General features: G+C 39.0%; 1 protein-coding gene across 3 annotated transcripts in view; it reads left to right on the forward strand.

The window, feature by feature from the left end:
* The window catches only part of RIF1 (replication timing regulatory factor 1), a 65,596-nt gene that overhangs the window by 47,190 nt on the left and 5,177 nt on the right, over positions 1 to 13,229 (forward strand). For 2 of the 3 annotated variants that reach the window (XM_040971558.1, XM_040971560.1), the window contains exons 27-33: positions 880 to 1,028; positions 1,525 to 1,608; positions 1,692 to 1,734; positions 2,418 to 5,660; positions 8,617 to 8,763; positions 9,030 to 9,107; positions 9,197 to 9,312. In XM_040971558.1, coding sequence (XP_040827492.1) covers positions 880 to 1,028; positions 1,525 to 1,608; positions 1,692 to 1,734; positions 2,418 to 5,660; positions 8,617 to 8,763; positions 9,030 to 9,107; positions 9,197 to 9,312 — 3,860 coding nt within the window. Of the gene's footprint in view, positions 1 to 879; positions 1,029 to 1,524; positions 1,609 to 1,691; positions 1,741 to 2,417; positions 5,661 to 8,616; positions 8,764 to 9,029; positions 9,108 to 9,196; positions 9,313 to 13,229 lie in introns of all 3 variants that reach the window. The other variant, XM_040971559.1, reaches the window with a different exon arrangement.

Consider the following 13,229-nt stretch of genomic DNA (forward strand, 5'->3'; position numbering starts at 1 on the left):
CTTCAGTTTGAGTCTTTGAAGTTGATTCTTGTCCCAAATTAGTTGATTGCTATTTCTTGTCCATGCTACTTTTTAAAAAATTTGTTTACTTACTTGAAAGTCAGAAACAGACATTGTCCATCTTCTGGGTCACTGCCCTGATGGCTGTCAGTGGCCAGTGCTTGGTCAAACCGGAAGGAAGAGCTTATTTATTTGGTGGTGAGAACTTTAGGCACTAGGCTACTGTGCCAGGCCATATACTACATTTTTAAAGGATTTACTAATTTACTTTTTTTTTGTTTGTTTTTACTGTTTATTGTGGGTAGGAAAAAAATGAGGAACATTGTACAATTTGCTAATTGATTCCATTTAAAAGGACTTAGACTTTAAACTTTGTTATCACTACTCAAGTGCTGCATGATGAGAGTACCACAACTCGTAGATGGTTGGTACAGCATTTAAGTTGTTTCTTGGGATACCTTCATTCCATGTTGAGTACATTCTTTGAGTTGAGACTGCTCCTGTTCTGGCTTCTCACTAATGCCAAGGTTGTGAGGAAGCAGGAGTTGGTTGGGTGCCTTGCCAGCCACATGGGAGATGTGGACAGAGTTCTTTGCTCCTGGCTATGTTCACCTTATCACAGTACTGAATGATGTTAGCATTTGAGTAATGAAACAATAGGTTTGAGATCTCTCTTGAGTAAAATGAAGGGAAAACAAAAACTTAAAAGTTTGATTCTTTTTGATACACCAAAAAATTAAAGTCAGTCCCGGAAAATTAATCAAACTCAGGTGAGCTTTTATAATTTTACTTTATTGTGGAGAACTGTATGCCAAGCACATGTAGTAACCACTTCTAGTAACAACCATTTTACTATTTATATATGCTTTTAATCTGCAGATGAAATTAGACTCATCTTTAAAAGCAAAGAATGACATGTCTTTAGAAGAAGAAAAATCTGTTGACTTTGTGTTTATATCACCAGAAGAAAATGAAGCGAAGGAAAGAATCTTAACAGAACATCAAAAAGAAGTACTTAAAACAAAGCGGTTTGTAGGCTTTTTGGCTGATACTTAGCATTCTATATTTATGCTTAGATTTCCCACATTGTAATTTGTAATATGAAGGTAATATCTGTACTGATTTTTTAAATTTTATGATGGTTATGCAGTTGAGAAGGATGCATGTCCATGTGGACTGCCAATTAGGAAGGGGAAGGGTCGAGAATGTGGCAAATTGGATGAAACAGCTGTTTACAATCCACCTCCCTCCCCAATTTTCCCTCTATATCTGTGGAACCAAAGTTGTTCTGTTCGAAAGTACTTTGCCTGACAGTACAAAACAAGCTAGTTGATGTGCTAAATGATTCAGAATTTCTCTAATGAGGAGGGTTGGGAAAGGTATTTACATAGAACATGCTGAGATTGGCTTTTAGGTCTTGATTTCCTTTTGTTTGTAAAAGACTGTGTAGCAAAGTTTACATTTCATTTCCAATTGTAACAACATCAGATGTTTTGAAGTTGCTTATTTAAAATTTTTTTTTAGATGTGATATTCCCGCAATGTATAATAATCTGGATGTGTCACAAGATACTTTGTTTTCTAATCCGTATAGTCAAGAAGAATCTATGTGAGTATGGAAACTTTCTAACTTGAATAATTTCCTACATTTAAGTAATTACAAATAATCACATAATAAAAATTTTATTTCAGGGAAGTTTCGACTTCTACCAGAAAAACAAAGGAAGATTCAAAGGTAATGGTAAAGTTTTTTTGTTGTGTTGTATTTCAGTTCTTACCATGACCATTCCATTATAGTTTCTGAAACGTATGTAGGTTTCCATTTTATTAATTTTTTTTTTTTTTTTAAAGATTTATTTTTATTATTTTTTCATTGGAAAGGCGGTTATACAGAGAGAGGAGAGACAGAGAGAAAGATCTTCCGTCCGATGATTCACTCCCCAAGTGAGCGCAACGGGCCGATACTATGCCGATCCGAAGCCAGGAGCCTCTTCTGGGTCTCCCACGCGGGTGCAGGTTCCCAAAGCTTTTGGGCTGTCCTCGACTGCTTTCCCAGGCCACAGGCAGGGAGCTGGAAGGGAAGCGGGGCTGCCGGGATTAGAATTGGCGCCCATATGGGATCCCGGGCGTGCTAGGCGAGGACCTTTAACCACTTGCGCCACCGCTCCGGGCCCCATTTTATTAATTTTTCATTGTAATCTTTGAGCTCCCATTCAGTATTAACGGTATTACAGTGTATGTGCATGCACATGCACATGGATTCAAAATGCATGTATTTGCTTCTTAGGAACATCGTCATCACTCATCTTTGTAATGTGCAGTATCTTTTAACTACTAAATCTTAACAATAAATTTTCTTGTAAAGTGACAATGTTTACTGGTTAAGCTGTAACTATATACATATACATTTTTGTGCAGGAGGAGCAAATGAAGAGTCATATTGTCAGGCCTCAAGATGTTATGGGAAACTGTGGTACGGATGAGCATCTTCCAAAGGCTCCCCTTTCGAATAAGGAACATAGTTGTATTAATGAAAGCAATCCAGAAATATCCAGCATTAGCAATGATGGCAGGAAAGGAGCTTTAAGTTCATCAAACAGTATCTCTACTGAAAGTGAACCTAATGCAGACAGTTCTTTCATTGCCAGTAGTGGCTCCATTTCTAACACCACCGTGTCTGGAACTCCTCTACAGCCTACAAGTCGCAGGCAAAGTTTCATTACCTTGGAGAAATTTGATGGTTCAGAAAATAGACCTTTTAGTCCTTCCCCACTGAATGATATGTCGTCATCTGTTTCAGTGAGAAATAATCAGGAAAATATGAATAAAACAGATACTTCATCAAGAACAAAGACAAGAGAAGTTGCTTCAAAATGTGACTCTGATAAATTAGTGAATGGAATTAAGAGATCTGGCCGGAGGTGGAGTAAAGCAGAACAGTCAGGGAATAAAAGGTCTAAGCCCTTATTGAGGTCTGATCAAGAGAAAAACACTCAGGAATCTATTGAAGGTGCAATAACTTCAGAAAATAATCCTGCTGGTTTGCTCAATCAAACCGAATGTGTATTAGATTATCGTCCTTCTGAGTATAGAGCAGAAGATGAAGATTCTAAGCTTAAATCTACAGCAGAAAATGCAGTATTGGCAAGTAGCACTGTAGAAGAGAAAAATGCAGGGATTAATTTGGATTCCAAAGAAAACACCCCTCCTGCAGTAATAGCAGCAGATCAGATGGTAAATGAGGATAATCAGATTCACGTGACTCCAAATCCAAAAACCCTTAGGAGATCATCAAGACGGCGTTCCGACATGGCAGAATCCAGCGCTGATAGCCAGGATAAAGAGAATAATCATCAAAAAAGGGAAAAGCGTAGTAAAGAAGAAGAAAAAACTCTGCAAAAAAGTCCCTTTCATGTAAAAGAGGATGTGTTGCTAAAACAAAAACTGGCTTCAGAGCAAGCTGCACAAGAAAATACAACTAACAAAGACAGCAATATACATCAGAAAATTTCTGGGGAAACCAGTGCTACCAGTGAAATTGACCAAAATAAACGAAAGTCAGACATTGAGAATATACCTTCAGAGTGCGATGTTTCCCAGGATGCTGCAGAAAAATCCTCTGAGAAACCTTTCAGAGGGCGAACACGTTATCAGACAAGAAGAGCCTCTCAGGGCTTGCTTTCCAGCATTGAAAACTCAGAATCTGATAGTTCTGAGGCAAAAGAGGAAGGCTCTAGAAAGAAGAGATCTGGAAAATGGAAAAACAAAGGCAATGACAGTCTTGACATTGAAGATCAAGAAGAGAAAATGGTAAAACATGAATGTGTGACAGTTGAAACTCAGATGCATGATAGTAAAGGAGTCTCAGAAGATAATTCAGATATGAACTCTCCAACTTGTCAAAAAGATGACAGTATAATTCCTCAGGATTCTGCAAAATCCTCAGATTTGTTGCATGTTTCTGATGATGTATCAAATACACACGAAGAGGAGAATAAACCTACCAAATGTGCAAGTCCACCTTTGCCAGAATCAAATCTAAGGACTAGAAATGCCAGTAAGAGACTGCATAGGCGTGAGTCTAATGATGATAACAGTTTGGGAGAATCATCAAAAGTAGGGACATCAGATAGTTCTTTGCTTTCTGAAAAAAGTCTTCAAACTCTTGAATGCCAACATAAGAGAAGTAGGAGAGTGCGGAAATCAAAAGGTTGTGATTGCTGTGGTGAAAAATCCCAGTCACAAGAGAAATCAATAACTGGTTTAAAGAATACTGAAAATGATGAAAAGATGACTGATGTAGAAAAGATAGATGTACAAACACCTGTAAATGTATCAGAAAGTTCTAGTTCGGATTCCAAAGTAAAAGTGTTAGAGGGACAACACAGTGTAAATTTTCACTTTGATCTCAAGGAAGAAACTGATACTGCTAATGATTCATTAGTTTTGCCTCACTCTAACTTGAAAGACAGTGTTATTCAAGAATCTATTCCTTCTCCTGTAAGTCTTGAGAAAAATCATAGTGTTATTTCTGCTGAAGGGGAAACGTTTAAAAGCCAAGAACCAGCGAATAAGAAATTTAGAACTGTTGGACCATGTCTAAGTGATCCCAAAGACATTGAACAGAAATGTTCTTTAGAGACCAAAGAAGATACTCTGGAAGTCAACTCTCAAATCAAATGCAACGTTGTTAATGAGAGCACAGAGTGTAAAGTACTAGCAGAATCTAATCCAGAGGAAGTAGATGTGACACTAGATGGAGAAGATGGTAAAGGTGAAATTATCTCCTCTGAGCAAGAGAACACCAAAACTGAAATTTTTGGAAAGGTGGTAGTAACGGAAAATAATGAAACAAGCAAAGCACTTGAAGCAGTCACAGCTGAAATACTGAATGGTGAAAAAGCTTCAACTGAGGAATTCAATTCGAATATTAGTCTTTCTGATAATAAAATTCCTGTAAAACATGATGCTCGAGGCCAGATTCCTGAACAGGCACTTGTTGTTAGCAGAGGAGGTGATAAAACAAGTGATGAAACAGAGGAGTATGGAGGCCCCTCTGGAGAAGCAGATACCAACATGGACACTTGTGATGAAAAGGTGAGCAGTGATGTGGACGCTGAAACTGAGCCTGTCGGGGAAGCTGAGGACAGGGACATGACTGTAGCAACCTCAAAGACTGAAGAAACTGAAATGAACAACGAAATGAATATAGGAGCTGACAGGATTGTTCCTGGAACACCAGCCATGAATACCGAAGAACAAAAGGTTGATTCTGAAAAAACTGAAGTAAATAAGGAACTTGATAAGAAAGTAAATAATGTAGTAAATAATGAAGTCAATAATGAAGACACAAAATTAGAAGAGAGGCACATTATAGTACGAGATTATATTTTACCAGAAGTTCATGAAAGCTCAAATAAAATGGACGAATCATTCCAGTCCTTGACATCTGAAACAATGGTCTCTGACTTGATTAGAGAAGATAATGGATCGCCTCAAAAACCAAGGGAATGCGATCCTTTACTCCTGTCAGCAAATGAAAGTCCCAGTGGCATGCAGACTCGGTGTGTGTGGTCACCCTTGGCTTCTCCATCCACTAGTATTTTAAAGAGGGCACTAAAAAGACCCCAAGAGGATGAGAACTCTTCGCCTGTTAATAAGGTAAGTAGAATGATTGTATAATAAAGGGTTAGGTATTGTGTTGGGATATTATCAAGATACCTGGTGAATTATAGGGTGCTATAATGATTCGTTTTTGCCGTGGTTGCGCAAGGAGAAAGGGCAGGGAAGATGAAGGTGTCGAGAAGAGGAGATGAGCCATTTGGGCTATTCCAGCAGATTTAACATTTAAAGATACTAAGGCAGCTGTACACATTGTTCCCTTTTGGTAAACCTAGGACAAGTCTGAATCTTTCCTGTCATTTTGGAAACCAGGTTTAGGAATTTAGGCAATACTGATTGCTGTTGATGGAGCGGCCTTCAGTATGAGCTTGGGTAGTGTGCTGTTCACTCTAAATGTGTATGTAAACCCATCTGCAGACTTTGTCTAAAGATAGCTTAAACTGTTCATCTTCAGTTTCTAGATGTGATTTCATTTTTAATCTGTTTATTTACACTGCCATCTCCTGCATAAAACTGACTAAACTGCACTGAAAACTGTAAGGAAATTGGGGTTATTGCATGTTTTCTTTTAAGTTCTGATCTAGTGCTTCATTGGTGATTTGTTGAATAATAAGTAGAAATGGAAAAAAAAAAATGGCTGGAGTTTGGACTAGAGGTTGAGATGAAAGCTGACTCCCAGGTTTTGAGTGGCTGCATCCTGTGTCAGAGTGACTGAGTTTGGGTCCTAGTTTGGTTTCCCAATTTCAGCTTGTTGGGAAGGCACACTATGCAAGAATAGGTAACTGCTCAGTTCCCTGGCACTCTGACGGCCTTGTAGAAAACCTGAACTGCATTCCCAGCTCCTGGCTCAGCCTGCACTGTTGTGAGCATTTACCGAGAGTGGATGGAGGTCGCTCTCTGCCGCTGATAAATGAAAACAAGAATTAAGGTTCCCAAATAGTTGGATTTGTCTTGTAGATGTTTTCAGAAGGTGTTATTTTGACATTTTTAATTTTTACTTTTACCTTTTTAAATTGCGATTTGTGTCTCTGAATTGGACTCAGTTTTCCCACTTACTGGATGGTTATGGGCTCCCAGTTGGCTGCAGTGGCTTGGGATGCAGCTGGAAGCTGGGAGCTCAATCCAGGGGTACGTGTGGAAGTGGCAGGACCTAGTCACTTGAGCCGTCAACTTCTGCTCACAGTCAGCACATCAGCAAAAAGGTTGAAAAGGCAGTTGGTTTTAACCCATCATGTAGGAAACCTGGCAAGTATCTTAACCACTACACTAAGCACTTAATCTTTTCAGTAAACTTTGAAAGGCTTGGGCTTTTTACTGCAGGTGACATGCTTAGGCACACACAAACATTTGATTTTGTTGCTTTCAGCAGGCATATGTATACATGTTTTTTATGATAAAGTTCCAAAGACTCGAGGATACCCCTTCCCACCCTCCCCATTCCTCCTCCCTGCCAATAATTTCCCCCATATTATAATAGCGTGGTCCTTCAACAAGTCAGCATTCCTCAGCAAGCTTATTTTCATAACTTCTCTTTTGAATCTGTACCTGTTAACTTAGAACTCCTGTACTTTGTAGGATATACTGGAAACTTAGCTGTTCATGAGGGGTTTTTTTCCTGTTCCTTATTTGGAGGCTAGTTTAATGGATTTGGAGGTTTTTAATGTGTGAGTCTTGGTAGTTATTAAAGTTTATTTTTTCAGTATATTTTAGATTGTTTATACAAGTTGTTTCATAGAACTTGATTTTCATACTTTAGTGATTTTTAATCAGTTATATATATTGTATGTGTCATTATATGGTATTCCTACATCATCTCCATTGTGTATTCCTTACAATTGCCCCTTTTCTGTCCTGCGTGGTGGGATTTGGCTTCCTGCTCAAGAATTTTCTTTGCAGTTTTTGTCCAAGTTTAGCATTGTGATCAATACTTTTGGTGCGGTGTCTGCACGGACTGTTGTGCCATTGAATTTTGTCACTGTGCTTGTTGAGTGTAGATGCTGTGTAATCCTCAGCTACCTTTTCACTTCGCTGACCTGCATACTGTCACCACACAACTTGTACTTCATTATTCTTTCGGATTGGAATGGATTGCACACTCTACTTCTGTCACTCATTGGAAAGAGGAAAGGACGATGTTCCTACAAACTTGGTATAGAAATGCCTTTTTGGTCTGTGCTTTTGGTAGAAGTCACAAAAGGAATTGAACTTCATTTTTTTCTGCTTAATTTCTTTTGCCAGTTGAACACAGCATGTTGTAATTTTCTAAGGCAAATATGAGAAGAATGTGATGTGGTCAGTTTCTACTAAGAGACCTGCATAAATATGTTAATGACATAAGAATGTTGTGCAGCAGGTTAGCTGCAGTGTAGGCATTCTCTGCCCCTTCGAGTCCAGGTTGCTCTTTGCTAGCTTGCTCCTCCTGTCGAGTGCACTGAGGACAGCAGTACAAGTCATTTGGGGAGTGAACCAGTGAATGAAAGATCTTTTTCTGTCCCTCTGCCTTTGAAATAAACATCATTTTTTAAAAAAAGGCTCTATTGTGTATTTCTATATAACTGGATGAAGAGGCATTACATCACATTAACTGAAAAGTTTAGGCCAAATTGATCTCAAACCATGTTTAAGATGGAAATTGCTGCCTAGTTACTGTAACTTTGATACTCTTAGTGAGATGTACTTAACGGCCAATTTAGATTTTTTTTTTGGCTTTTACTCTTTTTAATTAATCATGAAGTTCTAAGAATGCTATAATTTCAGCTAGCATATGCAGTTTTATTAGGCTCCTGCGCTATCCCAGATTCACGATTAGCTTTATCTTAGGCAAAGGTAGTTTACAATATAGTTAGTTAGAATGAATTTTGGTCTTAAGAGGTAATCTGTTATAGATGTTCATGCAGTTGGCCTATGGTGAAATTGCTTCCAAGTTGATGTTTTTCAGTAATCTGGTAATGGGAGTTTATGGTATTGCTTTTGAAAGTCTCACCTGTGCTTTCAGGTTCGCCGTGTCTCCTTTGCAGATCCAATATATCAAGCTGGATTGGCAGATGACATTGATAGACGATGCTCTGTTGTTAGGTCCCATTCTTCAAATAATTCTCCCATAGCAAAAAGTATTAAAATGTCACCCACCTCACAGTCTAAGGTAAGCCCTAAAATTAGGTATTTATGAATACGCACGGAGGATTGCATGTGCAAAATTTGTCTTAGTAGGACAAATTTTGGTATATTTTGGTATATTTTGACTGCTGGAGGGTAAGAGACAGTAGTGATCAAGTTTCTAGTTGGCGAGGTAATTGGTTTTATTCTCTTTTATGTTCTTTGAAATTTCAATGGAATTGCAGATTTAATTGTTAATGTTGTAAAATTATATTTAGGGTTCTGAGTTTGTTTTTCTCTCCTTCTGTCTAGCATAATACCACTTCAATCAGAGGATTTCTGTCCCCTGGATCACGTAGCCCTAAATTTAAGAGCTCAAAGAAGTGTTTAGTAAGAAGTGCTTTGGTTTTCATGTAACTTTATATTTTCATGTTTGCTCTGGTGACCTCTGTGTAATGGTTTTCAAAATTTATTCTAAGATTACAGAAATGGCCAAAGAATCCATTCCATGCCCAACAGAATGTGTTTACCCAGCTTTGGTGAACTGTGCAGCACCAGTTGACATTATTTTACCTCAGATTACATCAAACATGTGGTAAGTGCTTATGGCTTATATTCTAGCGTGGCTCCTTGTGTAAGGGGAATGCTTGGGTAATCAAGGTGTTTATCTTTAGAAGCAATTCGCATTACTCCTTTCACACACATTGTGTGTTGCTTTTTGTTTATTTTGTTTTTTAAAAGGGAGATATTCATTTTTTGGGTCAGTTTCCAAATTGCCACAGCAGCATGAACTGAGCTGATCCAGAGCTGAGAGCTTCTTTGTCTCCCATATGGGTGCAGGGTCTCTAGACTTTTGGCCATTCTCCATTGTGTTCCTAAGGCACATTAACAGGTAACTGTATTGGAATGTAAGGCAGGAAGGACTTGAACTGTGCCCATTTGGGAGGCTGGCAGGTATAGGTTTAATCTACTATACTGAAATTGCCAGCACCCACAGTATGTTTTAGCAATTAAAGAAAATAAAGTTTGTAAAATAGTTTGGAAGGTAGGCTATACTAGGTAATGAGGTATTTATCCTGACGTAATTTATGATGAATGTAATTTGTGTATGAATGTTGAGGCAGGAGGCACTTGGCAAGAGTTCAGTTGCCCTTTGGGAGGCCTTGGTTTCATTCCAGCTTGCTGTACTTCTGATCCCAGCTTTCTCCTATTGCACGTATCTGTGAAACAACCTCAGGTGTTGTTGTGTCTGCCACCTACAGAGGTGTGCTTTCTGGCTTCAGTCCTGCGCAGCTCAGTGTTCACAGTTGGAGAATAAACCAGTTGGTAGAGGATCTCTCTGTAACCGACTATCTTCTGTATACTTTTTGTATGTATTATCTTGTTTGATTTTTTTCACATTTTACTTTTATTATTATTCTCATTATCATTTTATGATACAGTTCCATAAGCTCCTGCTAATTTCCTTATCCTTTCCCCAATTCGCGCCCCCCCCCCATCTAGTTCCTCTAACATTACTAAAGTATAGTTCATACACACCCATATGTCCATCATTGTGGGCATGGACAGTGGCAGAGAGTCCAGCCTCCTTTTGTCAAGATATAACAAATAGTTTCATTGTAAGTCCATGTTTTTTCTGGATATAGAAATGCATACTGCATTGTATCCTCACATCTGGATATGTTAGTTTTCCATTTCACAGCTACTGTACATCCCCTCAAATGAAAAGTCATAATACAAAATCAGCAATAGAAAGAAAAATAGAAATTTATAAATCCATGAAGTTAAATAAATAACATGTTACTAGATATGACAGTCTTCATTATACACCTACTACTCATCCCCTTAAATGAAAAGCCACAAAACAAAATCAACATCAGGGAACACCATGAAGTTAAATGACATAGTACTAGATCTGACAGTCTCCATTTCACAGTTATTATACATCCCCTTAAATAAAAAGCCACAAAACAAAATCAGCATCAGGTAGAAAAAAGAAATTAACATAACTATGAAGTTAAATAACATCCTACTAAATGACTAACATGTAGCTGAAGAAGTAAAATCAAGAACCTTCTTGCAGAAAATGATGCTACTGTGTGATCTTTGAGTCATTGAAGAATGTACTCAGAAGAAAGTGTTTTGAAGAGATGAAACTAACAGAAAACATCAAAACCCATGCGATATAGTTTCTGCTGATTGTTATTGGTGAAATGTGTCTCTTCTAGACAACAAATAGATGGGCTTTGTTTTTTAATCCAATCTACTAAGATATGATGTTTGATTGAGCTTAAGCCATTTATATTCAGGGTTCATATGAATGGGTGGTAATTTGGTCCTGTCATGTTAGGAATGGGTTGTTCATTGGTTTGGTCTTCTGTTATCATTTTAATAGAGTTTTTTTTTTTTAAGATTTATTTATTTATTGGAAAGTCAGATATACAGAGAGGAGGAGAGACAGAGCGAGGACTTTAGCTGCTAGGCCACTACACCGGGCCCTCTGTTATCATTTTACTGGGCTGTTCTTCCCATTTGCCTTTGGTTTTGTTTGGTGCTATTTCTCTTCTGTCAAGAGAACATCTTGAAGTATTCTTTGTAGGGCTGGTTTGGAAGAGGCAGAGTCTTCAAAGTTTTCTTTACTGTGGAAGAATTTTACTTCATTTTCAAAGACAAAAGAAAGCTTTGCTGGGTACTTTGTACTGGGCCAACAATTTTCTTCTTTTAGAATCTGGAATATGTAACTGCATTCCATTCTTGCCTGAGGAGTTGCCTGTGAAGCATATCCTGTGAGTTTAATTGGCATTCCTTTATATGTCAATTGATTATTTTTTCACATGCACATTTAAGGATCTTTTCCTTATGTTCAATTGAAGAGAGCTTGATGATGTGTCTTGGTGAAAACTTCTTTTCGTCAACCCTGTTGGGAGTTCTGTACCTCTGCTGGATGTTGTTTCCCAATTCTTTCTCTACATTAGGGAAATTTTCCCTTACTACTTCATTGAATACACCTTTAATCCGAGTTTCTCTTTCTGCACCTTCTGCAACTCCCAGAACTCTTAATAGTGTCTTTTCAATTCTTGAAAAGTTTTTTGGCCTGATCCAGCCTTGCTTCCATGTTTTTGTTTCCTCTTGGTGACAGGAAATAACTTCTAATCCTGTCCAGTTCTTCCAATTCTTCTGCTTGCTTCATTCGACTCGACTTTGGAGACTCTCCACTGTACTTTTAATTTGCTCTACTGTGTTCTTAATTTCTGATATAGCAGCCTTGATTTGCTTTACTGCTGCTATTGCTTGTGTAAAATATTCCTTAAATTCTTTGAACTCTTGTATGTGCTTTTCATTGTTGATAAGAAGCTTTAAAATGAGTTTTCCAAATTCTGTGTCCCCCATTTTCTCTTCCCGAGTTAATTGTGAGGTTGGCATAGGGTTTTGCTCTTGGTCATTGTACTTCTGGTTAGCAGAATCTTCTCCTTGGGGCAGGTTTCTAAGCTCTGTCACCCACAGGTCTACAGTTTGATTTTACTTATTGCAGTTGATACACAACTTTTTGCTTGCAGCCAGTTGTGCCACACCCTCCAGCGAGTTCAAGGTCTGAGTTCTTATTTTAGATTTCCACAAAGAACTCTGTAGCCTCAACTCCTGGGTCACCAATCTCCACCTCCTGTGATACTGTGCTGAGGCTGCACTATTGTCTGTGCAACCTTTCTCCCACTTCTGGTTGAAGCAGGTCCCAGGATTAGGGAGACACCAGGTGACCTATATAGCTAGGTTGTTGGTGGCGCTGATCTTACAGGAACCTGTTAGACGTTAGGTCTGGGTGCCACACGGACCTATTTTGACCTGTATGATGCCACAGTTGATACTGTTTTTCCTGTGGGACCAGTGCAATCCACGGAACTCGGTGAGTTCTCGCAAGCTGATCACATGTGCCGCTCACTGTTGGTCCCTGCAGTCCTAAAGCTTTTGCCACAGTGTGTAAAATGGTGTCTGACATACTGCTACTAGAGTTCTTGATCTGCTGGCCATCAATTCTGAGGGCTACCCAGACCTGTCTCGGGTGGGACCTGTAGAATGCCGTGTTGCTGCAGTTCACTGAGTCAGAAAAGAATTCACTCCCAGCTCAGCTTATGCGCAGTCCTTTCCCTTGTGTTTACCTTCTTACGCAAAATGACGCCCAATTCAGCTCTAGAGGTGCTAACTGTGCTGTGAAATCCACCCTGTTCTTGCACTGCCTGTCAGGGATCTGCTGCTCTGTCTCCGCTCCTGGTCAAATCAAACGGACCAGCAGGACACAGTTCTTTGTCTGGGTTCACCTCCCAAGCTCCCAGTTAAAGTCCCTTTCCACCTGGTTGCTGGTGGAGTTCAGATCGCTGTTAGCTGAATGCTGCTGGTGTATCAGTCACTGCAGCACACCATTGTGTCTGCTGCTTTCCTGTGTCTGTCAGTCTCCAGGTACCCCTCTGCTGTTGTTGTGTCCTCTCCTGTTTCCTGGAATGTGTCCTCTCTGCTTCA

This window comes from Ochotona curzoniae, unplaced genomic scaffold, assembly GCF_017591425.1.
Source record: "Ochotona curzoniae isolate NIBS_2020 unplaced genomic scaffold, NIBS_Ocur_1.0 contig_2210, whole genome shotgun sequence".
NCBI classification, from domain to species: Eukaryota; Metazoa; Chordata; class Mammalia; order Lagomorpha; family Ochotonidae; genus Ochotona; species Ochotona curzoniae.